At 43.2% G+C, this 27,588-nt stretch overlaps 1 protein-coding gene across 7 annotated transcripts in view; it reads right to left on the minus strand.

The window, feature by feature from the left end:
* LOC138758775 (mesoderm induction early response protein 2-like) overlaps positions 1-27,588 on the minus strand; it is a 1,136,488-nt gene that overhangs the window by 32,624 nt on the left and 1,076,276 nt on the right. For all 7 annotated transcript variants that reach the window (XM_069928152.1, XM_069928154.1, XM_069928158.1 and 4 more), the window contains 2 exons: positions 1,620-1,741; positions 379-513 (listed from right to left, as the gene is read on the minus strand). In XM_069928152.1, coding sequence (XP_069784253.1) covers positions 379-513; positions 1,620-1,741 — 257 coding nt within the window. The remainder of the gene's footprint in view (positions 1-378; positions 514-1,619; positions 1,742-27,588) is intronic.

A 27,588-nucleotide genomic window follows, 5' to 3' on the forward strand; every position in this document is an offset into this window, starting at 1 on the left:
GTGTTTTCCTTGGAGTAGGGAAAGCTAGGGGTGGGGGCAGTGAAAAAAGAAGGAAATTTATTCAAGGAGATAGGAGCATAAAAATATAGATCACAAAAAACCTCCACAAAGCAGATATGCCTACAACCAGAGGACTTAAATTTAAGGGAAAAGGTAGGTAATCTGAGGAATTTTTCTTTTCCACCATGTGACTTGGGGTTGGTGGAGGTAGAGATTCTTCCAACATTTAAGCTGTATCTAGATGAATATTTGAAAGGCATAGAAGGCTATGGGCCAAGTGCTGGAAAGAAAGATTAATGTGAAAACACTTGGGAGCCTAAGAACCTGTTTTTGTGTTGTATGGCTACCACATTAATTGATTGCTTAATTTTGATTTACCTTGTCCAGGGTCATATCTGGAAGGTTATCAGCAAGCTCACTGGGAGTGCTGCCATCGCTTTCATGTTCAGAGATTGGATCAGATGCTTCATAGCCATAAAGTGCTAGAAGTTCTTCCAGAGGCACATCACTTTCCTTCAAAGGAAATTACGATAAATATTAATGGATTGTCTTGTTCTTCTCCCTTTCCAAGGCTTCTGATTGCAAATACATGACTCAATCCCATTAAAAGGATGCTGCACCAAACACATTGGAGTGAAACTGTGCATTCCAAATTTGAATTAAATCACACACCACAATTAATCATAGAAAATCTGAGGCACATTTTAGATTACCTATTACATAATCAAGCTTCAAATTATGCTGCTCTGGGCCAAGTGGGCCTTAGTTGCACAAGTAAATTCTTTTTAATGTAAAACATTGTTCAAACGATAGTCATCTGCATGCAATTATGCTAAGCAACTAAAGCACTGAACATAGAGAGAATTGTTCTACCTGTGCTCAATTATCAAAGAAATATACTGCTTTTTCATTCAATTAATTCCATTGTTCAACATGCTTTCTCATCTATATTTTGTTGCTGGAGTGAATTGGGCAGAATTAGTAGGCTCTTTCAGATGGCCAAAATCCCGGATTGAAAAGCCTCATATTATGCCAATATGTGGCTGTCAGGAGGCCACTTGAAAGTGCAGGAGGTGCCTGCCAGGTGAGCTTTGTAACCCTCCTCTGGGAGGGATAATTGCCAGAGCACTGAGGTCACCCACTGCACATGAATGCAGCCGCCTGAAAGCGGCTGCTAAGGGGATTAGAGTCAGCTGGCAAGCACCTGACAGCTCCCCTTGCCCACCGACGCGGGACGTCAGGGCAGGGGCGCGCTGATAGCCCTCGCCGGCTGTCCCAGCTCTGATTGCCATCCATCCCAAACCTGACAGCCCGAAGGGACAGGAACCGGAGTGCACTCAAGAGGGCCATCCAGTGCAGCTGTCCCTTCAGGTGGCCAGCGCTGCGCTTTTAGCACTGCCACCTGATCGGCAATTCAAAGGGCCGCTTCCGCAAGCGCATTCTTGGCGGAGAATGCACCTGAAGAAGCCTACCGATAGATACCTGAAAACAGAATCAGATCATTTGTCCATTTGAGAGACACATGATTGGTATGCATTCTGATCCATGCTGATCAAAATCATTTCCGAGTCTTATTCCAATAAATTATTCAAGTCCAGGTGAGAATTTTTTAAATTTACCCTTTCCAGATCTTCAAAGGATTTGTCTGCCTCAGGCGTCTCTTCTTCATCCTGAGGTGTGTAATCACGAGTCAGAATATCGGTCAAATTGAATCTGTGATCTGCTGAGCCCATTGAGCCAGCTGGAAGACCAAAAACAAATTTAATAATTACAAATTTTCTCCCATAGTCTGAAGTGAAATACATAATTCAACACATTCAAAACTAATGATACCAAACATTAATTATTAAAACAGATTTCACAATTGAAATAAAAAACTAAAATATTGGTAGCTCTGAGAACATTGTTAGAGCATTGTAAAAACATTGTTAGAGATATTTTTTTTACACTAAAAACCACTCTCATTGCAGAGGCATTCTCTGCATTTGGAGAAATTTGCTTTCCATACGGAAAGTGCTCCTTTAATACTACCAATGATGGCAGAAGGATCTACAGAAACAAATATCGACTCATTATTGAAAGGTAACAGTCAGCAAAGAGACTGGCTCTAATTGTTTAAATGGGTTAATTTGTATGGGATAATATCTGTCTCAAGTTTTAAATGTTACAAAAGTTCTAGATTTCCTTAAAATTAACATCATTGAGGAGTCACGTGATGGAGTAGTGGCCGGTCGGGGAACTCCAGCCCTCTCCGGAAAAGTTTAAAAAAAACAGAGAAAACGCAAAGGCACAAACACGAAAATTAAAATAAAGTGAAAGTAAAGGTGGGAAGAAAACGGCAACGAAGAAAGAAAAGTCGAAAGCAACGGGAAGAAGAAAAGACGTCGGAAGAAGAAGGTGAAGGCCTTACCTGTCCGAGGAGGCCCGCTGTGGAGAGGGAAGCCCGCTCCCTCAGGTCAGTCGAAGTCCCGAGCTCGGGACTACAAAAATGGCTTGCAGAGCCAAGCAAAAGTGCGCAACCGCGCATGACAAAAAAAACACTGACGGGAGGGGGGACCAGCTGAGGAGTCGATCTCCACAGCTGAGAATGACAGCCACAGCGCAACAAGAAGAGAACATAGAAAACAACAAGAACAAGAAAGAAGAGAGTGAAAAGAAATCAAAGAAACAACAGATGACCAACCCAGAGGAAGAAGAAGAGGAAGAACACAGAGAAATGGAAGATGAAGGGAAGGGCAAGACAATGGATATATATTTTTTAAAAAATTAACATAATTTCCCTCCAACAGGAGCAATGAAAGGATATATATCAGCTGTTTATGGCAGAGGAAATTTTTTTTTAAAGTTACCAAATATATATATTCGCAGGTTAGTACCAATAAACAATTTTAAAAAATTCTTTTTGAATATGTTCTTAGCTTGTAATCTAAGAAACAAAATTACATGCACGCAGTTAAAATTCACAGGACACTGTTACAAATTTCATAATCAGATTTGCAATGAAAAGTATAAATTCATAAATATTTCTAAGTGAAAGACAGCAAGAATCACACCAAAATGAAATCCATGTCCTTGCTCAAATACAATTGCCTTAATTCAATTTATTGGATTACAGAACACACAAGACTGTCAAGTCTATACTAACATGATCTAAGGTCAATCCAATTTGTCCCAATGAGTGTACACTCCACATAGTCCTCCAACTACCTCAGTTTCCGGCATGAACCCAGCTTCTTGATGAATGCTGCAAATGCATCTACTTCCACTATTGTCCCTGCCAGTATTTTTCAGCCCTAACCACTTACCATCTTTAAAAACACTTGTCACGTTTGGTTCTTTTATTTGGTTTCAGTTGTTTAATAACTTTCATTCTACCTTTCTTGGTCTTGATTTCCTCTACCTGTGACAACATTTTGCACTACCTAATCCCTCACTTTCTCCAAGAACAACTCCAACATCTCTAATCTGTTCTCACAAAGTTCGCCCATTCCTGGAATCATTTAAGTAATGATCCTCTAAACCCTGTCAAATCCCCAGATTTTTTTCTAAGAAAAAGAGGGCCACTGAGAACTGGACAACACAAACAAGTAATGGCTAAATATCTGTTGATAAAGTTTCATGAAAAGGAGGTAAAGGGCAAAATGCCCAGGATTCCATTTGCTTTTTTTTACCTCGACTGTGGCTCTCAACAAAACACTGGTATTTCCAGACCTCTATTCTTATACCCATTCAATAATTGTACTTTGATTAATATTACCTTTTGCATAAAAAATCCATCATTTGACACTTTCTTGTAATAACGAACAACTGCAACTGAATTTATAAATCATCTCAAAGTTTCAAAGATTTGGGTCATTTCCAAACTTAGAATTTTAAAGACCAAGTCAATAACATACACGATAAAAAACCTAGCTTTTCTAAAAATTAGTGTGAAGGGATATTGTACACTTCTCTGCAGTTGAGAAGCATTTTTATTAACTATAGATATGTGTGGAGGGCCATTGCACACTTCTCTGCAGTTGAGAAGCCTTTTTTTCTACAGATATGTGTGGAGGGCCATTGCACACTTCTCTGCAGTTGAGAAGCTTTTTTTCTACAGATATGTGTGGTGGGCCATTGCACACTTCTCTGCAGTTGAGAAGCCTTTCTTTCTACAGATATGAGTGGAGGGCCACTGTACACTTCTCTGCAGTTGTGAAGTCTTTTTTTCTACAGATATGTGTGGAGGGCCATTGCACACTTATCTGCAGTTGAGAAGCCATTTTTTCTACAGATATGTGTGGTGGGCCATTGCACACATCTGTGCAGTTGAGAAGACTTTATTGCTACAGATATGTGTGGAGGTCCATTGCACACTTCTCTGCAGTTCAGAAGCCTGTTTTTCTACAGATATATGTGGAGGGCCATTGTATACTTCTCTGTAGTTGAGAAGCCTTTTTTCCTACTGATATGTATGGCGGGCCATTGCACACTTCTCTGCAGTTGAGAAGCTATTTTTCTACAGATATGTGTGGAAGGCCATTGCACACTTCTCTGCAGTTGAGAAGACTTTTTTTCTCCAGCTATGTGTGGAGGGCCACTGCACACTTCTCTGCAGATGAGAAGCTTTTTTTTCTGCAGATATGTGTGGAACGCCATTGCACACTTCTCTGCAGTTGAGAAGCCTGTTTTTCCATAGATATGTGTGGAGGGCCATTGCACACTTCTCTGCAGTTGAGAAGCCATTTTTTATTTCGTTATGTGGGGAAGGCCATTGCACACTTCTCTGCAGTTGAGAAGCCTTTTTTTCTTCAGATATGTGTGGTGGGCCATTACACACATCTCTGCAGTTGAGAAGAGTTTATTGCTACAGATTTGTGTGGAGAGCCACTGCACACTTCTCAGCAGTTGAGAAGTCTTTTTTCCTACAGATATGTGTTGCGGGCCATTCCACACTTCTCTGGAGTTAATAAGCTTTTTCTATACAGCTATGTGAGGCGGGCCATTGCACACTTCTCTGCAGTTGAGAAGCCTTTTTTTCTACAGATATGTGTGGAGGGCCATTCCACATTTCTCTGCAGTTGAGAATCCTTTTTTCTACAGATATGTGTGGTGGGCCATTCCACATTTCTCTGCAGTTGAGAAGCCTTTTTTTCAACAGCTATGTGGGTAGGGCCATTGAACACTTCTCTGCAGTTTAGAAGCCTTTTTTCCTACAGATATATGTTGCGGACCATTGCACACTACTCTGCAGATGAGAAGCTTTTCTTTCTGCAGATATGTGTGGAACGCCATTGCACACTTCTCTGCAGTTGAGAAGCCTGTTTTTCCATAGATATGTGTGGAGGGCCATTGCACACTTCTCTGCAGTTGAGAAGCCATTTTTTATTTCGTTATGTGGGGAAGGCCATTGCACACTTCTCTGCAGTTGAGAAGCCTTTTTTTCTACAGATATGTGTGGTGGGCCATTACACACATCTCTGCAGTTGAGAAGAGTTTATTGCTACAGATTTGTGTGGAGAGCCACTAAACACTTCTCAGCAGTTGAGAAGTCTTTTTTCCTACAGATATGTGTTGCGGGCCATTCCACACTTCTCTGGAGTTAATAAGCTTTTTCTATACAGCTATGTGAGGCGGGCCATTGCACACTTCTCTGCAGTTGAGAAGCCTTTTTTTCTACAGATATGTGTAGAGGGCCATTGCACACTTCTCTGCAGTTGAGAAGTTTTTTTTTCTACAGATATGTGTGGAGGTCCATTGCACAATTCTCTGCAGTTCAGAAGCCTGTTTTTCTACAGATATGTGTGGAGGGCCATTGTACACTTCTATGCAGTTGAGAAGCCTGTTTTTCTACAGATATGTGTGGAGGGCCATTGCACACTTCTCTGCAGTTGAGAAACCATTTTTCTACAGATATGTGTAGAGGGCAATTGAAAATTTCTCTTCAGTTGAGAAGCCTTTTTTCCTACAGATATGTGTGGAGGGCCATTGCACACTTCTCTGCAGTTGAGAAGCCTTTTTTTCTACAGATATGTGTTGCGGACCATTGCACACTCCTCTGCAGTTGATAATCTTTTTCTCTACAGCTATGTGTGGCGGGCGATTGCACACTTCTCTGAAGATGAGAAGCCTTTTTTCTACAGATATGTGTGGAGGGCCATTGCACACTTCTCTGCAGTTGAGTAGTTTTTTGTTCTACAGATATGCGTGGAGGGCCTTGCACACTTCTCTGCAGTTGAGAAGCATGTTTGCTACAGATATGTGTGGTGGGACATTGCACACTTCTCTGTAGATCAGAAGCTTTTTTTCTTCAGATATGTGTGGAGGGCCATTGCACACTTCTCTGCAGTTGAGAAGCCTGTTTTTACTCCAGCTATGTGTGGAGGGCCATTCCACATTTCTCTGCAGTTGAGAAGCCTTTTTTTCAACAGCTATGTGGGTAGGGCCATTGAACACTTCCCTGCAGTTTAGAAGCCTTTTTTCCTACAGATATGTGTTGCGGACCATTGCACACTACTCTGCAGTTGATAATCTTTTTCTCTACAGCTATTTGTGGCAGGCCATTGCACACTTCTCTGAAGTTGAGAAGCCTTTTTTTCTACAGATATGTGTGGAGGGCCATTGCACACTTCTCTGCAGTTGAGAAGCCTTTTTTTACTACAGCTATGTGTGGAGGGCCATTGCACACTTCTCTGCAGTTGAGAAGCCTTTTTTTACTCCAGCTATGTGTGGAGGCCCATTGCACACTTCTCTGCAGTTGAGAAGCCTTTTTTCCTACAGATATGTGTTGCGGACCATTGCACACTACTCTGCAGTTGATAATCTTTTTCTATACAGCTATTTGTGGCAGGCCATTGCACACTTCTCTGAAGTTGAGAAGCCTTTTTTTCTGCAGATATGTGTGGAGGGCCATTGCACACTTCTCTGCAGTTGAGAAGCCTGTTTTTCCACAGATATATGTGGAGGGCCATTGCACACTTCTCTGCAGTTGAGAAGCCTTTTTTTACTACAGCTATGTGTGGAGGGCCATTGCACACTTCTCTGCAGTTGAGAAGCCTTTTTTCTACAGATATGTGTGGTGGGCCATTGAACACTTCTCTGCAGTTGAGAAGCCTTTTTTTCTACAGATATGTGTGGTGGGCCATTGCACACATCTGTGCAGTTGAGAAGACTTTATTGCTACAGATATGTGTGGAGGTCCATTGCACACTTCTCTGCAGTTCAGAAGCCTGTTTTTCTACAGATATATGTGGAGGGCCATTGTATACTTCTCTGTAGTTGAGAAGCCTTTTTCCCTACTGATATGTATGGCGGGCCATTGCACACTTCTCTGCAGTTGAGAAGCTATTTTTCTACAGATATGTGTGGAGGGCCATTGCACACTTCTCTGCAGTTGAGAAGCCTTTTTTTCTCCAGCTATGTGTGGAGGGCCATTCCACACTTCTCTGGAGTTAATAAGCTTTTTCTATACAGCTATGTGAGGCGGGCCATTGCACACTTCTCTGCAGTTGAGAAGCCTTTTTTTCTACAGATATGTGTAGAGGGCCATTGCACACTTCTCTGCAGTTGAGAAGTTTTTTTTTCTACAGATATGTGTGGAGGTCCATTGCACAATTTTCTGCAGTTCAGAAGCCTGTTTTTCTACAGATATGTGTGGAGGGCCATTGTAAACTTCTCTGCAGTTGAGAAGCCTTTTTTTCAACAGCTATGTGGGTAGGGCCATTGAACACTTCTCTGCAGTTTAGAAGCCTTTTTTCCTACAGATATGTGTTCCAGACCATTGCACAATACACTGCAGTTGATAATCTTTTTCTCTACAGCTATTTGTGGCGGGCCATTGCACACTTCTCTGAAGTTGAGAAGCCTTTTTTTCTACAGATATGTGTGGAGGACCATTGCACACTTCTCTGCAGTTGAGAAGCCTGTTTTTCCACAGATATATGTGGAGGGCCATTGCACACTTCTCTGCAGTTGAGAAGCCTTTTTTTACTACAGCTATGTGTGGAGGGCCATTGCACACTTCTCTGCAGTTGAGAAGCCTTTTTTTTACTCCAGCTATGTGTGGAGGCCCATTGCACACTTCTCTGCAGTTGAGAATCCTTTTTTCTACAGATATGTGTGGTGGGCCATTGCACACTTCTCTGCAGTTGAGAAGCCTTTTTTTCTACAGATATATGTGGTGGGCCATTGCACACATCTGTGCAGTTGAGAAGACTTTATTGCTACAGATATGTGTGGAGGTCCATTGCACACTTCTCTGCAGTTGAGAAGCCTTTTTTTCTTCAGATATGTGTGGTGGGCCATTACACACATCTCTGCAGTTGAGAAGAGTTTATTGCTACAGATTTGTGTGGAGAGCCACTGCACACTTCTCAGCAGTTGAGAAGTCTTTTTTCCTACAGATATGTGTTGCGGGCCATTCCACACTTCTCTGGAGTTAATAAGCTTTTTCTATACAGCTATGTGAGGCGGGCCATTGCACACTTCTCTGCAGTTGAGAAGCCTTTTTTTCTACAGATATGTGTAGAGGGCCATTGCACAATTTTCTGCAGTTCAGAAGCCTGTTTTTCTACAGATATGTGTGGAGGGCCATTGTACACTTCTCTGCAGTTGAGAAGCCTGTTTTTCTACAGATATGTGTGGAGGGCCATTGCACACTTCTCTGCAGTTGAGAAACCATTTTTCTACAGATATGTGTAGAGGGCAATTGAAAATTTCACTTCAGTTGAGAAGCCTTTTTTCCTACAGATATGTGTGGAGGGCCATTGCACACTTCTCTGCAGTTGAGAAGCCTTTTTTCTACAGATATGTGTGGTGGGCCATTGAACACTTCTCTGCAGTTGAGAAGCCTTTTTTTCTACAGATATGTGTGGTGGGCCATTGCACACTTCTCTGTAGATCAGAAGCTTTTTTTCTTCAGATATGTGTGGAGGGCCATTGCACACTTCTCTGCAGTTGAGAAGCCTGTTTTTACTCCAGCTATGTGTGGAGGGCCATTCCACATTTCTCTGCAGTTGAGAAGCCTTTTTTTCAACAGCTATGTGGGTAGGGCCATTGAACACTTCTCTGCAGTTTAGAAGCCTTTTTTCCTACAGATATGTGTTGCGGACCATTGCACACTACTCTGCAGTTGATAATCTTTTTCTCTACAGCTATTTGTGGCAGGCCATTGCACACTTCTCTGAAGTTGAGAAGCCTTTTTTTCTACAGATATGTGTGGAGGGCCATTGCACACTTCTCTGCAGTTGAGAAGCCTGTTTTTCCACAGATATATGTGGAGGGCCATTGCACACTTCTCTGCAGTTGAGAAGCCTTTTTTTACTACAGCTATGTGTGGAGGGCCATTGCACACTTCTCTGCAGTTGAGAAGCCTTTTTTTACTCCAGCTATGTGTGGAGGCCCATTGCACACTTCTCTGCAGTTGAGAAGCCTTTTTTCCTACAGATATGTGTTGCGGACCATTGCACACTACTCTGCAGTTGATAATCTTTTTCTATACAGCTATTTGTGGCAGGCCATTGCACACTTCTCTGAAGTTGAGAAGCCTTTTTTTCTGCAGATATGTGTGGAGGGCCATTGCACACTTCTCTGCAGTTGAGAAGCCTGTTTTTCCACAGATATATGTGGAGGGCCATTGCACACTTCTCTGCAGTTGAGAAGCCTTTTTTTACTACAGCTATGTGTGGAGGGCCATTGCACACTTCTCTGCAGTTGAGAAGCCTTTTTTCTACAGATATGTGTGGTGGGCCATTGAACACTTCTCTGCAGTTGAGAAGCCTTTTTTTCTACAGATATGTGTGGTGGGCCATTGCACACATCTGTGCAGTTGAGAAGACTTTATTGCTACAGATATGTGTGGAGGTCCATTGCACACTTCTCTGCAGTTCAGAAGCCTGTTTTTCTACAGATATATGTGGAGGGCCATTGTATACTTCTCTGTAGTTGAGAAGCCTTTTTCCCTACTGATATGTATGGCGGGCCATTGCACACTTCTCTGCAGTTGAGAAGCTATTTTTCTACAGATATGTGTGGAGGGCCATTGCACACTTCTCTGCAGTTGAGAAGCCTTTTTTTCTCCAGCTATGTGTGGAGGGCCATTCCACACTTCTCTGGAGTTAATAAGCTTTTTCTATACAGCTATGTGAGGCGGGCCATTGCACACTTCTCTGCAGTTGAGAAGCCTTTTTTTCTACAGATATGTGTAGAGGGCCATTGCACACTTCTCTGCAGTTGAGAAGTTTTTTTTTCTACAGATATGTGTGGAGGTCCATTGCACAATTTTCTGCAGTTCAGAAGCCTGTTTTTCTACAGATATGTGTGGAGGGCCATTGTAAACTTCTCTGCAGTTGAGAAGCCTTTTTTTCAACAGCTATGTGGGTAGGGCCATTGAACACTTCTCTGCAGTTTAGAAGCCTTTTTTCCTACAGATATGTGTTCCGGACCATTGCACAATACACTGCAGTTGATAATCTTTTTCTCTACAGCTATTTGTGGCGGGCCATTGCACACTTCTCTGAAGTTGAGAAGCCTTTTTTTCTACAGATATGTGTGGAGGACCATTGCACACTTCTCTGCAGTTGAGAAGCCTGTTTTTCCACAGATATATGTGGAGGGCCATTGCACACTTCTCTGCAGTTGAGAAGCCTTTTTTTACTACAGCTATGTGTGGAGGGCCATTGCACACTTCTCTGCAGTTGAGAAGCCTTTTTTTTACTCCAGCTATGTGTGGAGGCCCATTGCACACTTCTCTGCAGTTGAGAATCCTTTTTTCTACAGATATGTGTGGTGGGCCATTGCACACTTCTCTGCAGTTGAGAAGCCTTTTTTTCTACAGATATATGTGGTGGGCCATTGCACACATCTGTGCAGTTGAGAAGACTTTATTGCTACAGATATGTGTGGAGGTCCATTGCACACTTCTCTGCAGTTGAGAAGCCTTTTTTTCTTCAGATATGTGTGGTGGGCCATTACACACATCTCTGCAGTTGAGAAGAGTTTATTGCTACAGATTTGTGTGGAGAGCCACTGCACACTTCTCAGCAGTTGAGAAGTCTTTTTTCCTACAGATATGTGTTGCGGGCCATTCCACACTTCTCTGGAGTTAATAAGCTTTTTCTATACAGCTATGTGAGGCGGGCCATTGCACACTTCTCTGCAGTTGAGAAGCCTTTTTTTCTACAGATATGTGTAGAGGGCCATTGCACAATTTTCTGCAGTTCAGAAGCCTGTTTTTCTACAGATATGTGTGGAGGGCCATTGTACACTTCTCTGCAGTTGAGAAGCCTGTTTTTCTACAGATATGTGTGGAGGGCCATTGCACACTTCTCTGCAGTTGAGAAACCATTTTTCTACAGATATGTGTAGAGGGCAATTGAAAATTTCACTTCAGTTGAGAAGCCTTTTTTCCTACAGATATGTGTGGAGGGCCATTGCACACTTCTCTGCAGTTGAGAAGCCTTTTTTCTACAGATATGTGTGGTGGGCCATTGAACACTTCTCTGCAGTTGAGAAGCCTTTTTTTCTACAGATATGTGTGGTGGGCCATTGCACACATCTGTGCAGTTGAGAAGACTTTATTGCTACAGATATGTGTGGAGGTCCATTGCACACTTCTCTGCAGTTCAGAAGCCTGTTTTTCTACAGATATATGTGGAGGGCCATTGTATACTTCTCTGTAGTTGAGAAGCCTTTTTTCCTACTGATATGTATGGCGGGCCATTGCACACTTCTCTGCAGTTGAGAAGCTATTTTTCTACAGATATGTGTGGAAGGCCATTGCACACTTCTCTGCAGTTGAGAAGCCTTTTTTTCTCCAGCTATGTGTGGAGGGCCATTCCACACTTCTCTGGAGTTAATAAGCTTTTTCTATACAGCTATGTGAGGCGGGCCATTGCACACTTCTCTGCAGTTGAGAAGCCTTTTTTTCTACAGATATGTGTAGAGGGCCATTGCACACTTCTCTGCAGTTGAGAAGTTTTTTTTTCTACAGATATGTGTGGAGGTCCATTGCACAATTTTCTGCAGTTCAGAAGCCTGTTTTTCTACAGATATGTGTGGAGGGCCATTGTAAACTTCTCTGCAGTTGAGAAGCCTATTTTTCTACAGATATGTGTGGAGGGCCATTGCACACTTCTCTGCAGTTGAGAAACCATTTTTCTACAGATATGTGTAGAGGGCAATTGAAAATTTCACTTCAGTTGAGAAGCCTTTTTTCCTACAGATATGTGTGGAGGGCCATTGCACACTTCTCTGCAGTTGAGAAGCCTTTTTTTACTCCAGCTATGTGTGGAGGGCCATTGCACACTTCTCTGCAGTTGAGAAGCCTTTTTTTCAACAGCTATGTGGGTAGGGCCATTGAACACTTCTCTGCAGTTTAGAAGCCTTTTTTCCTACAGATATGTGTTCCGGACCATTGCACAATACACTGCAGTTGATAATCTTTTTCTCTACAGCTATTTGTGGCGGGCCATTGCACACTTCTCTGAAGTTGAGAAGCCTTTTTTTCTACAGATATGTGTGGAGGACCATTGCACACTTCTCTGCAGTTGAGAAGCCTTTTTTTACTACAGCTATGTGTGGAGGGCCATTGCACACTTCTCTGCAGTTGAGAAGCCTTTTTTTTACTCCAGCTATGTGTGGAGGCCCATTGCACACTTCTCTGCAGTTGAGAATCCTTTTTTCTACAGATATGTGTGGTGGGCCATTGCACACTTCTCTGCAGTTGAGAAGCCTTTTTTTCTACAGATATATGTGGTGGGCCATTGCACACATCTGTGCAGTTGAGAAGACTTTATTGCTACAGATATGTGTGGAGGTCCATTGCACACTTCTCTGCAGTTGAGAAGCCTTTTTTTCTTCAGATATGTGTGGTGGGCCATTACACACATCTCTGCAGTTGAGAAGAGTTTATTGCTACAGATTTGTGTGCAGAGCCACTGCACACTTCTCAGCAGTTGAGAAGTCTTTTTTCCTACAGATATGTGTTGCGGGCCATTCCACACTTCTCTGGAGTTAATAAGCTTTTTCTATACAGCTATGTGAGGCGGGCCATTGCACACTTCTCTGCAGTTGAGAAGCCTTTTTTTCTACAGATATGTGTAGAGGGCCATTGCACACTTCTCTGCAGTTGAGAAGTTTTTTTTTCTACAGATATGTGTGGAGGTCCATTGCACAATTTTCTGCAGTTCAGAAGCCTGTTTTTCTACAGATATGTGTGGAGGGCCATTGTACACTTCTCTGCAGTTGAGAAGCCTGTTTTTCTACAGATATGTGTGGAGGGCCATTGCACACTTCTCTGCAGTTGAGAAACCATTTTTCTACAGATATGTGTAGAGGGCAATTGAAAATTTCACTTCAGTTGAGAAGCCTTTTTTCCTACAGATATGTGTGGAGGGCCATTGCACACTTCTCTGCAGTTGAGAAGCCTGTTTTTACTCCAGCTATGTGTGGAGGGCCATTCCACATTTCTCTGCAGTTGAGAAGCTTTTTTTCAACAGCTATGTGGGTAGGGCCATTGAACACTTCTCTGCAGTTTAGAAGCCTTTTTTCCTACAGATATGTGTTGCGGACCATTGCACACTACTCTGCAGTTGATAATCTTTTTCTCTACAGCTATTTGTGGCAGGCCATTGCACACTTCTCTGAAGTTGAGAAGCCTTTTTTTCTACAGATATGTGTGGAGGGCCATTGCACACTTCTCTGCAGTTGAGAAGCCTGTTTTTCCACAGATATATGTGGAGGGCCATTGCACACTTCTCTGCAGTTGAGAAGCCTTTTTTTACTCCAGCTATGTGTGGAGGCCCATTGCACACTTCTCTGCAGTTGAGAATCCTTTTTTCTACAGATATGTGTGGTGGGCCATTGCACACTTCTCTGCAGTTGTGAAGCCTTTTTTTCTACAGATATGTGTGGTGGGCCATTGCACACATCTGTGCAGTTGAGAAGTCTTTATTGCTACAGATATGTGTGGAGGTCCATTGCACACTTCTCTGCAGTTCAGAACCCTGTTTTTCTACAGATATATGTGGAGGGCCATTGTATACTTCTCTGCAGTTGAGAAGCTTTTTTTCCTACAGATATATATGGCGGGCCATTGCACACTTCTCTGCAGTTGAGAATCTTTTTTTCAACAGATATGTGTGGAGGGCAATTGCACACTTCTCTGCAGTTGAGAAGCCTTTTTTTCTCCAGCTATGTGTGGAGGGCCATTGCACACTTCTCTGCAGATGAGAAGCTTTTCTTTCTGCAGATATGTGTGGAACGCCATTGCACACTTCTCTGCAGTTGAGAAGCCTGTTTTTCCATAGATATGTGTGGAGGGCCATTGCACACTTCTCTGCAGTTCAGAAGCCTTTTTTTCTACAGATATGTGTGGTGGGCCATTACACACATCTCTGCAGTTGAGAAGAGTTTATTGCTACAGATTTGTGTGGAGAGCCACTAAACACTTCTCAGCAGTTGAGAAGTCTTTTTTCCTACACATATGTGTTGCGGGCCATTCCACACTTCTCTGGAGTTAATAAGCTTTTTCTATACAGCTATGTGAGGCGGGCCATTGCACACTTCTCTGCAGTTGAGAAGCCTTTTTTTCTACAGATATGTGTAGAGGGCCATTGCACACTTCTCTGCAGTTGAGAAGTTTTTTTTTCTACAGATATGTGTGGAGGTCCATTGCACAATTCTCTGCAGTTCAGAAGCCTGTTTTTCTACAGATATGTGTGGAGGGCCATTGTACACTTCTATGCAGTTGAGAAGCCTGTTTTTCTACAGATATGTGTGGAGGGCCATTGCACACTTCTCTGCAGTTGAGAAACCATTTTTCTACAGATATGTGTAGAGGGCAATTGAAAATTTCTCTTCAGATGAGAAGCCTTTTTTCCTACAGATATGTGTGGAGGGCCATTGCACACTTCTCTGCAGTTGAGAAGCCTTTTTTTCTACAGCTATGTGGGTAGGGCCATTGCACACTTCTCTGCAGTTTAGAAGCCTTTTTTCCTACAGATATGTGTTGCGGACCATTGCACACTCCTCTGCAGTTGATAATCTTTTTCTCTACAGCAATGTGTGGCGGGCGATTGCACACTTCTCTGAAGATGAGAAGCCTTTTTTCTACAGATATGTGTGGAGGGCCATTGCACACTTCTCTGCAGTTGAGTAGTTTTTTTTTCTACAGATATGCGTGGAGGGCCTTGCACACTTCTCTGCAGTTGAGAAGCATGTTTGCTACAGATATGTGTGGTGGGACATTGCACACTTCTCTGTAGATCAGAAGCTTTTTTTCTTCAGATATGTGTGGAGGGCCATTGCACACTTCTCTGCAGTTGAGAAGCCTGTTTTTACTCCAGCTATGTGTGGAGGGCCATTCCACATTTCTCTGCAGTTGAGAAGCCTTTTTTTCAACAGCTATGTGGGTAGGGCCATTGAACACTTCTCTGCAGTTTAGAAGCCTTTTTTCCTACAGATATGTGTTGCGGACGATTGCACACTACTCTGCAGTTGATAATCTTTTTCTCTACAGCAATTTGTGGCAGGCCATTGCACACTTCTCTGAAGTTGAGAAGCCTTTTTTTCTACAGATATGTGTGGAGGGCCATTGCACACTTCTCTGCAGTTGAGAAGCCTGTTTTTCCACAGATATATGTGGAGGGCCATTGCACACTTCTCTGCAGTTGAGAAGCCTTTTTTTACTACAGCTATGTGTGGAGGGCCATTGCACACTTCTCTGCAGTTGAGAAGCCTTTTTTTACTCCAGCTATGTGTGGAGGCCCATTGCACACTTCTCTGCAGTTGAGAAGCCTTTTTTCCTACAGATATGTGTTGCGGACCATTGCACACTACTCTGCAGTTGATAATCTTTTTCTCTACAGCTATTTGTGGCAGGCCATTGCACACTTCTCTGAAGTTGAGAAGCCTTTTTTTCTACAGATATGTGTGGAGGGCCATTGCACACTTCTCTGCAGTTGAGAAGCCTGTTTTTCCACAGATATATGTGGAGGGCCATTGCACACTTCTCTGCAGTTGAGAAGCCTTTTTTTACTACAGCTATGTGTGGAGGGCCATTGCAGACTTCTCTGCAGTTGAGAAGCCTTTTTTCTACAGATATGTGTGGTGGGCCATTGAACACTTCTCTGCAGTTGAGAAGCATTTTTTTCTACAGATATGTGTGGTGGGCCATTGCACACATCTGTGCAGTTGAGAAGACTTTATTGCTACAGATATGTGTGGAGGTCCATTGCAAACTTCTCTGCAGTTCAGAAGCCTGTTTTTCTACAGATATATGTGGAGGGCCATTGTATACTTCTCTGTAGTTGAGAAGCCTTTTCTCCTACTGATATGTATGGCGGGCCATTGCACACTTCTCTGCAGTTGAGAAGCTATTTTTCTACAGATATGTGTGGAGGGCCATTGCACACTTCTCTGCAGTTGAGAAGCCTTTTTTTCTCCAGCTATGTGTGGAGGGCCATTGCACACTTCTCTGCAGATGAGAAGCTTTTTTTTCTGCAGATATGTGTGGAACGCCATTGCACACTTCTCTGCAGTTGAGTAGCCTGTTTTTCCATAGATATGTGTGGAGGGCCATTGCACACTTCTCTGCAGTTGAGAAGCCATTTTTTATTTCGTTATGTGGGGAAGGCCATTGCACACTTCTCTGCAGTTGAGAAGCCTTTTTTTCTTCAGATATGTGTGGTGGGCCATTACACACATCTCTGCAGTTGAGAAGTGTTTATTGCTACAGATTTGTGTGGAGAGCCACTGCACACTTCTCAGCAGTTGAGAAGTCTTTTTTCCTACAGATATGTGTTGCGGGCCATTCCACACTTCTCTGGAGTTAATAAGCTTTTTCTATACAGCTATGTGAGGCGGGCCATTGCACACTTCTCTGCAGTTGAGAAGCCTTTTTTTCTACAGATATGTGTAGAGGGCCATTGCACACTTCTCTGCAGTTGAGAAGTTTTTTTTTCTACAGATATGTGTGGAGGTCCATTGCACAATTTTCTGCAGTTCAGAAGCCTGTTTTTCTACAGATATGTGTGGAGGGCCATTGTAAACTTCTCTGCAGTTGAGAAGCCTATTTTTCTACAGATATGTGTGGAGGGCCATTGCACACTTCTCTGCAGTTGAGAAACCATTTTTCTACAGATATGTGTAGAGGGCAATTGAAAATTTCACTTCAGTTGAGAAGCCTTTTTTCCTACAGATATGTGTGGAGGGCCATTGCACACTTCTCTGCAGTTGAGAAGCCTTTTTTTACTCCAGCTATGTGTGGAGGGCCATTCCACACTTCTCTGCAGTTGAGAAGCCTTTTTTTCAACAGCTATGTGGGTAGGGCCATTGAACACTTCTCTGCAGTTTAGAAGCCTTTTTTCCTACAGATATGTGTTGCGGACCATTGCACAATACACTGCAGTTGATAATCTTTTTCTCTACAGCTATTTGTGGCGGGCCATTGCACACTTCTCTGAAGTTGAGAAGCCTTTTTTTCTACAGATATGTGTGGAGGGCCATTGCACACTTCTCTGCAGTTGAGAAGCCTGTTTTTCCACAGATATATATGGAGGGCCATTGCACACTTCTCTGCAGTTGAGAAGCCTTTTTTTACTACAGCTATGTGTGGAGGGCCATTGCACACTTCTCTGCAGTTGAGAAGCCTTTTTTTTACTCCAGCTATGTGTGGAGGCCCATTGCACACTTCTCTGCAGTTGAGAATCCTTTTTTCTACAGATATGTGTGGTGGGCCATTGCACACTTCTCTGCAGTTGAGAAGCCTTTTTTTCTTCAGATATGTGTGGTGGGCCATTACACACATCTCTGCAGTTGAGAAGAGTTTATTGCTACAGATCTGTGTGGAGAGCCACTGCACACTTCTCAGCAGTTGAGAAGTCTTTTTTCCTACAGATATGTGTTGCGGGCCATTCCACACTTCTCTAGAGTTAATAAGCTTTTTCTATACAGCTATGTGAGGCGGGCCATTGCACACTTCTCTGCAGTTGAGAAGCCTTTTTTTCTACAGATATGTGTAGAGGGCCATTGCACACTTCTCTGCAGTTGAGAAGTTTTTTTTTCTACAGATATGTGTGGTGGGCCATTGCACACATCTGTGCAGTTGAGAAGACTTTATTGCTACAGATATGTGTGGAGGTCCATTGCACACTTCTCTGCAGTTGAGAAGCCATAGTTTATTTCGTTATGTGGGGAAGGCCATTGCACACTTCTCTGCAGTTGAGAAGCCTTTTTTTCTTCAGATATGTGTGGTGGGCCATTACACACATCTCAGCAGTTGAGAAGAGTTTATTGCTACAGATTTGTGTGGAGAGCCACTGCACACTTCTCAGCAGTTGAGAAGTCTTTTTTCCTACAGATATGTGTTGCGGGCCATTCCACACTTCTCTGGAGTTAATAAGCTTTTTCTATACAGCTATGTGAGGTGGGCCATTGCACACTTCTCTGCAGTTGAGAAGCCTTTTTTTCTACAGATATGTGTAGAGGGCCATTGCACACTTCTCTGCAGTTGAGAAGTTTTTTTTTCTACAGATATGTGTGGTGGGCCATTGCACACATCTGTGCAGTTGAGAAGACTTTATTGCTACAGATATGTGTGGAGGTCCATTGCACACTTCTCTGCAGTTGAGAAGCCATATTTTATTTCGTTATGTGGGGAAGGCCATTGCACACTTCTCTGCAGTTGAGAAGCCTTTTTTTCTTCAGATATGTGTGGTGGGCCATTACACACATCTCAGCAGTTGAGAAGAGTTTATTGCTACAGATTTGTGTGGAGAGCCACTGCACACTTCTCAGCAGTTGAGAAGTCTTTTTTCCTACAGATATGTGTTGCGGGCCATTCCACACTTCTCTGGAGTTAATAAGCTTTTTCTATACAGCTATGTGAGGTGGGCCATTGCACACTTCTCTGCAGTTGAGAAGCCTTTTTTTCTACAGATATGTGTAGAGGGCCATTGCACACTTCTCTGCAGTTGAGAAGTTTTTTTTTCTACAGATATGTGTAGAGGTCCATTGCACAATTTTCTGCAGTTCAGAAGCCTGTTTTTCTACAGATATGTGTGGAGGGCCATTGTACACTTCTCTGCAGTTGAGAAGCCTGTTTTTCTACAGATATGTGTGGAGGGCCATTGCACACTTCTCTGCAGTTGAGAAACCATTTTTCTACAGATATGTGTAGAGGGCAATTGAAAATTTCACTTCAGTTGAGAAGCCTTTTTTCCTACAGATATGTGTGGAGGGCCATTGCACACTTCTCTGCAGTTGAGAAGCCTGTTTTTACTCCAGCTATGTGTGGAGGGCCATTCCACATTTCTCTGCAGTTGAGAAGCCTTTTTTTCAACAGCTATGTGGGTAGGGCCATTGAACACTTCTCTGCAGTTTAGAAGCCTTTTTTCCTACAGATATGTGTTGCGGACCATTGCACACTACTCTGCAGTTGATAATCTTTTTCTCTACAGCTATATGTGGCAGGCCATTGCACACTTCTCTGAAGTTGAGAAGCCTTTTTTTCTACAGATATGTGTGGAGGGCCATTGCACACTTCTCTGCAGTTGAGAAGCCTGTTTTTCCACAGATATATGTGGAGGGCCATTGCACACTTCTCTGCAGTTGAGAAGCCTTTTTTTACTACAGCTATGTGTGGAGGGCCATTGCACACTTCTCTGCAGTTGAGAAGCCTTTTTTTACTCCAGCTATGTGTGGAGGCCCATTGCACACTTCTCTGCAGTTGAGAATCCTTTTTTCTACAGATATGTGTGGTGGGCCATTGCACACTTCTCTGCAGTTGAGAAGCCTTTTTTTCTACAGATATGTGTGGTGGGCCATTGCACACATCTGTGCAGTTGAGAAGACTTTATTGCTACAGATATGTGTGGAGGTCCATTGCACACTTCTCTGCAGTTCAGAAGCCTGTTTTTCTACAGATATATGTGGAGGGCCATTGTATACTTCTCTGCAGTTGAGAAGCCTTTTTTTCTCCAGCTATGTGTGGAGGGCCATTGCACACTTCTCTGCAGATGAGAAGCTTTTTTTTCTGCAGATATGTGTGGAACGCCATTGCACACTTCTCTGCAGTTGAGAAGCCTGTTTTTCCATAGATATGTGTGGAGGGCCATTGCACACTTCTCTGCAGTTGAGAAGCCATTTTTTATTTCGTTATGTGGGGAAGGCCATTGCACACTTCTCTGCAGTTGAGAAGCCTTTTTTCCTACAGATATGTGTGGCGGGCCATTACACACTTCACTACAATTGAGAAGCCTTTTTTTCTACAGATATGTGTGGAGGGCCATTGCATACTTCTCTGTCGTTGAGAAGTCTTTTTTCCAATAGATATGTGTGGCGGGCCATTGCACACTTAACTGCAGTTGAGAAGCCCTTTTTTCTACAAATATGTGTGGAGGTCCATTGCACACTTCTCTGCAGTTGAGAAGCCTGTTTTTACTCCAGCTATGTGTGGAGGGCCATTGCACACTTCTCTCCAGTTGAGAAGCCTTTTTTCCTACAGATATGTGTGGTGGGCCATTGCATACTTCTCTGTCGTTGAGAAGACTTTTTTCCAATAGATATGTGTGGAGGGCCATTGCACACTTCTCTGCAGTTGAGAAGCCTTTTTTTACTCCAGCTATGTGTGGAGGCCCATTGCACACTTCTCTGCAGTTGAGAATCCTTTTTTCTACAGATATGTGTGGTGGGCCATTGCACACTTCTCTGCAGTTGAGAAGCCTTTTTTTCTACAGATATGTGTGGTGGGCCATTGCACACATCTGTGCAGTTGAGAAGACTTTATTGCTACAGATATGTGTGGAGGTCCATTGCACACTTCTCTGCAGTTCAGAAGCCTGTTTTTCTACAGATATATGTGGAGGGCCATTGTATACTTCTCTGCATTTGAGAAGCCTTTTTTCCTACAGATATATATGGCGGGCCATTGCACACTTCTCTGCAGTTGAGAAGCTATTTTTCTACAGATATGTGTGGAGGGCAATTGCACACTTCTCTGCAGTTGAGAAGCCTTTTTTTCTCCAGCTATGTGTGGAGGGCCATTGCACACTTCTCTGCAGATGAGAAGCTTTTTTTTCTGCAGATATGTGTGGAACGCCATTGCACACTTCTCTGCAGTTGAGAAGCCTGTTTTTCCATAGATATGTGTGGAGGGCCATTGCACACTTCTCTGCAGTTGAGAAGCCATTTTTTATTTCGTTATGTGGGGAAGGCCATTGCACACTTCTCTGCAGTTGAGAAGCCTTTTTTCCTACAGATATGTGTGGCGGGCCATTACACACTTCACTGCAATTGAGAAGCCTTTTTTTCTACAGATATGTGTGGAGGGCCATTGCATACTTCTCTGTCGTTGAGAAGACTTTTTTCCAATAGATATGTGTGGCGGGCCATAGCACACTTCACTGAGGTTGAGAAGCCTTTTTTTCTACAAATATGTGTGGAGGTCCATTGCACACTTCTCTGCAGTTGAGAAGCCTGTTTTTACTCCAGCTATTTGTGGAGGGCCATTGCACACTTCTCTGCAGTTGAGAAGCCTTTTTTCCTACAGATATGTGTGGTGGGCCATTGCATACTTCTCTGTCGTTGAGAAGAATTTTCCAATACATATGTGTGGAGGGTCATTGCACACTTCTCTGCAGTTGAGAAGCCTTTTTTTCTACAGATATGTGTGGAGGCCACTGCACACTTCTCTGCATTTGAGGTCATTTTATCTACAGATATGTGTGGACGGCCATTGCACACTTCTCTGCAGTTGAGTAGCATGTTTTTCTACAGATATGTGTGGAGGGCCATTGCACACTTCTCTGCAGTTGAGAAGCTTGTTTTCTACAGATATGTGTGGAGGGCCATTGCACACTTCTCTGCAGTTAAGAATCTTTTTTTCTACAGATATGTGTAGAGGGCCATTGCACACTTCTCTGCAGTTGAGAAGCTTTTTTTCTACAGTGATGTGTGGAGTGCCATTGCACACTTCTCAACAGTTGAGAAGCCTTTAATTTCTACAGATATGTGTGGAGGGCCATTGCACACTTTTCTGAAGTTGAGAAGCCATTTTTTCTACAGATATGTGTGGAGGGCCACTGCACACTTCTCTGCATTTGAGAAGCTTGTTTTTCTACAGATATGTGTAGAGGGCCATTGCACACTTCTCTGCAATTGAGAAGCTTTTTTTCTAAAGATATTTGTGGAGGGCAATTGCCCCCTTCTCTGCAGTTGAGAAACCTTTTTTCCTACAGATATGTGTGGAGGGCGATTGCACACTTCTCTGCAGTTGAGAAGTCTTTTTTTCTGCAGATATGTGTGGAGGGCCATTGCACACTTCTCTGCAGTAGAGAAGCTTTTTTTCTACAGATATGTGTGGAGGGCCATTACACACATCTCTGCAGTTGAGAATCATTTATTTCTACAGAAAAGTGTGAAGGGCCACTGCACTCTGCTCTGCAGTTGAGAAGTCTTTTTTTCTACAGATATGTGTGGAGGGCCATTGCACACTTCTCTGCAGTTGAGAAGGCTGTTTTTCTACAGATATGTGTGGCGTGCCATTGCAAACTTCTCTGCAGTTGAGAAACCTTTTTTTCTACAGATATGTGTGAAGGGCCATTTCACACTTCTCTGCAGTTTATAAGCCTTTTTTTTTACTCCAGCTATGTGTGGAGGGCCATTGCACACTTCTTTGCAGTTGAGAAGCCTTTTTTTCTACAAATATGTGTGGAGGGCCATTGCACACTTCTCTGCAGTTGAGAAGCCTTTTTTTTACTCCAGGTATGTGGGGAGGGCCATTGCACACTTCTCTGCAGCTGAGAAGCCTTTATTTCTACAGATATGTGTGGAGGGCTACTGCACACTTGTCTGCAGTTGAGAAGTCTTTTTTTCTACAGATATGTGTGGAGGGTCATTGCACACTTATCTGCAGTTGAGAAGCTTTTTTTCTACAGATATGTGTGGAGGGCCATTGCACACTTTTCAGCAGTTGAGAAGCCTTTTTTTTACTCCAGCTATGTGTGGAGGGCCATTACACACCTCTGCAATTGAGAAGCCTTTTTTTCTACAGATATGTGTGGAGGGCCATTGCACACTTCTCTGCAGTTGAGAAGCCTGTTTTTACTCCAGCTATATGTGGAGGGCCATTGCACACTTCTCTGCACTTAAGAAGCTTTTTTTCTACAGATATGTGTGGAGGGCCACTGCACATGTCTCTGCAGTTGAGAAGTCTTTTTTTCTACAGGTATGTGTCGCGGGCCATTGCACACTTCTCTGCAGTTGAGAAGCCTTTTTGTCTACAGATATGTGTGAAGGGCCATTTCACACTTCTCTGCAGTTGAGAAACCTTTTTTTTACTCCAGCTATGTGTGGTGGGCCATTGCACACTTCTTTGCAGTTGAGAAGCCTTATTTTTACTGCAGCTATGTGTGGAGGGCCATTGCACACTTCTCTGCAGTTGACAAGCTATTTTTCTACAGGTATGTGTGGAGGGCCGTTGCACACTTCTCTGCAGTTCAGAAGCATTTATTTCTACAGATAAGTGTGAAGGGCCACTGCATACTTCTCTGTAATTGAGAAGCTTATTTTCTACAGATATGTGTGGACGGCCATTGCACACTTCTCTGCAGTTGAGAAGCATTTATTTCTACAGATATGTGTGGAGCGCCACTGCACACGGCTCTGCAGTTGATAAGTTTTTTTTTCTACAGATATGTGTGGAGGGACATTGCACACTTCTCTGCAGTTGAGAAGCCAGTTTTTCTACAGATATGTGTGGCGGGCCATTGCTCACTTCTCTGCAGTTGAGAAGCCTTTTTTTTCTACAGATATGTGTGAAGGGCCATTTCACACTTCTCTGCAGTTGAGAAGCCTTTTTTTTACTCCAGCTATGTGTGGAGGGCCATTGCACACTTCTCTGCATTTGAGAAGCCTTTTTTTTTTACTCCAGGTATGTGGGGAGGGCCATTGCACACTTCTCTGCAGTTGAGAAGCATTTATTTCTACAGATAAGTGTGAAGGGCCACTGCACACTTCTCTGTAGTTGAGAAGCTTTTTTTCTACAGATATGTGTGGAGGGCCATTGCACACTTCTCTGCAGTTGAGAAGCATTTATTTCAACAGATATGTGTGGAGGGTCACTGCACACGGCTCTGCAGTTGAGAAGTTTTTTTTCTACAGATATGTGTGGATGGCCATTGCACTCTTTTCTGCAGCTGAGAAGGTTTTATTCTACAGATATGTGTGGAGGGGAATTGCACACTTCTCAGCAGTTGAGAAGCCTTTAATTTCTACAGATATGTGTGGAGCGCCATTGCACACTTCTCTGCAGTTGAGAAGACTTTTTTTCTCCAGCTATGTGTGGAGGGCCATTGCACACTTCTCTGCAGTTGAGAAGCCTTTTTTCCTATAGATATGTGTGGTGGGCCATTGCATAATTCTCTGTCGTTGAGAAGACTTTTTTCCAATAGATATGTGTGGAGGGCCATTGCACACTTCTCTGCAGTTGAGAAGCCTTTTTTTCTACAGATATGTGTGGAGGGCCATTGCACACTTCTCTGCAGTTGAGAAGCATTTATTTCAACAGATATGTGTGGAGGGTCACTGCACACGGCTCTGCAGTTGAGAGTTTTTTTTTCTACAGATATGTGTGGATGGCCATTGCACTCTTTTCTGCAGCTGAGAAGGTTTTATTCTACAGATATGTGTGGAGGGGAATTGCACACTTCTCAGCAGTTGAGAAGCCTTTAATTTCTACAGATATGTGTGGAGTGCCATTGCACACTTCTCTGCAGTTGAGAAGACTTTTTTTCTCCAGCTATGTGTGGAGGGCCATTGCACACTTCTCTGCAGTTGAGAAGCCTTTTTTCCTATAGATATGTGTGGTGGGCCATTGCATAATTCTCTGTCGTTGAGAAGACTTTTTTCCAATAGATATGTGTGGAGGGCCATTGCACACTTCTCTGCATTTGAGGTCATTTTTTCTACAGATATGTGTGGACGGCCATTGCACACTTATCTGCAGTTGAGAAGCATGTTTTTCTACAGATATGTATGGAGGGCCATTGCACTCTTCTCTGCAGTTGAGAAGCGTTTTTTTCTACAGATATGTGTGGAGTGCCATTGCACACTTCTCTGCAGTTGAGAAGCCTTTTTTCCTACAGATATGTGTGGCTGGCCATTACACACTTCACTACAATTGAGAAGCCTTTTTTTCTACAGATATGTGTGGAGGGCCATTGCATACTTCTCTGTCGTTGAGAAGTCTTTTTTCCAATAGATATGTGTGGCGGGCCATTGCACACTTAACTGCAGTTGAGAAGCCCTTTTTTCTACAAATATGTGTGGAGGTCCATTGCACACTTCTCTGCAGTTGAGAAGCCTGTTTTTACTCCAGCTATGTGTGGAGGGCCATTGCACACTTCTCTCCAGTTGAGAAGCCTTTTTTCCTACAGATATGTGTGGTGGGCCATTGCATACTTCTCTGTCGTTGAGAAGACTTTTTTCCAATAGGTATGTGTGGAGGGCCATTGCACACTTCTCTGCAGTTGAGAAGCCTTTTTTTACTCCAGCTATGTGTGGAGGCCCATTGCACACTTCTCTGCAGTTGAGAATCCTTTTTTCTACAGATATGTGTGGTGGGCCATTGCACACTTCTCTGCAGTTGAGAAGCCTTTTTTTCTACAGATATGTGTGGTGGGCCATTGCACACATCTGTGCAGTTGAGAAGACTTTATTGCTACAGATATGTGTGGAGGTCCATTGCACACTTCTCTGCAGTTCAGAAGCCTGTTTTTCTACAGATATATGTGGAGGGCCATTGTATACTTCTCTGCATTTGAGAAGCCTTTTTTCCTACAGATATATATGGCGGGCCATTGCACACTTCTCTGCAGTTGAGAAGCTATTTTTCTACAGATATGTGTGGAGGGCAATTGCACACTTCTCTGCAGTTGAGAAGCCTTTTTTTCTCCAGCTATGTGTGGAGGGCCATTGCACACTTCTCTGCAGATGAGAAGCTTTTTTTTCTGCAGATATGTGTGGAACGCCATTGCACACTTCTCTGCAGTTGAGAAGCCTGTTTTTCCATAGATATGTGTGGAGGGCCATTGCACACTTCTCTGCAGTTGAGAAGCCATTTTTTATTTCGTTATGTGGGGAAGGCCATTGCACACTTCTCTGCAGTTGAGAAGCCTTTTTTTCTACAGATATGTGTGGTGGGCCATTACACACATCTCTGCAGTTGAGAAGAGTTTATTGCTACAGATTTGTGTGGAGAGCCACTAAACACTTCTCAGCAGTTGAGAAGTCTTTTTTCCTACAGATATGTGTTGCGGGCCATTCCACACTTATCTGGAGTTAATAAGCTTTTTCTATACAGCTATGTGAGGCGGGCCATTGCACACTTCTCTGCAGTTGAGAAGCCTTATTTTCTACAGATATGTGTAGAGGGCCATTGCACACTTCTCTGCAGTTGAGAAGTTTTTTTTTCTACAGATATGTGTGGAGGTCCATTGCACAATTCTCTGCAGTTCAGAAGCCTGTTTTTCTACAGATATGTGTGGAGGGCCATTGTACACTTCAATGCAGTTGAGAAGCCTGTTTTTCTACAGATATGTGTGGAGGGCCATTGCACACTTCTCTGCAGTTGAGAAACCATTTTTCTACAGATATGTGTAGAGGGCAATTGAAAATTTCTCTTCAGTTGAGAAGCCTTTTTTCCTACAGATATGTGTGGAGGGCCATTGCACACTTCTCTGCAGTTGAGAAGCCTTTTTTTCTACAGCTATGTGGGTAGGGCCATTGCACACTTCTCTGCAGTTTAGAAGCCTTTTTTCCTACAGATATGTGTTGCGGACCATTGCACACTCCTCTGCAGTTGATAATCTTTTTCTCTACAGCTATGTGTGGCGGGCGATTGCACACTTCTCTGAAGTTGAGAAGCCTTTTTTTCTACAGATATGTGTGGAGGGCCATTGCACACTTCTCTGCAGTTGAGTCGTCTTTTTTTTCTACAGATATGCGTGGAGGGCCTTGCACACTTCTCTGCATTTGAGAAGCATGTTTGCTACAGAAATGTGTGGTGGGACATTGCACACTTCTCTGTAGATCAGAAGCTTTTTTTCTTCAGATATGTGTGGAGGGCCATTGCACACTTCTCTGCAGTTGAGAAGACTTTTTTTTGAGTACAGCTATGTGTGGAGGCGCATTGCACACTTCTCTGCAGTTGAGAAGCCTTTTTTACTCCAGGTATGTGTGGAGGGCCAATGCACACTTCTCTGCAGTTGAGAAGCCTTTTTTAACTGCAGCTATGTGTGGAGGGCCATTGCACACTTCCCTGCAGTTGAGAATCCTTTTTTCTACAGATATGTGTGGAGGGCCATTGCACACTTCTCTGCAGTTGAGAAGCCCTTTTTTCCACAGATATGTGTGGAGGGCTACTGCACACATCTCTGCAGTTGAGAATCCTTTTTTTCACCAGCTATGTGTGGAGTGCCATTGCACACTTCTCTACAGTTGAGAAGCCATTTTCTTACAGATATGTGTGGTGGGCCATTGCATACTTCTCTGTAGTTGAGAAGCTTTTTTTCTACAGATATGTGTGGAGGGCCATTACACACTTCTCTTCAG

This window comes from Narcine bancroftii, chromosome 3, assembly GCF_036971445.1.
Source record: "Narcine bancroftii isolate sNarBan1 chromosome 3, sNarBan1.hap1, whole genome shotgun sequence".
NCBI lineage: Eukaryota > Metazoa > Chordata > Chondrichthyes > Torpediniformes > Narcinidae > Narcine > Narcine bancroftii.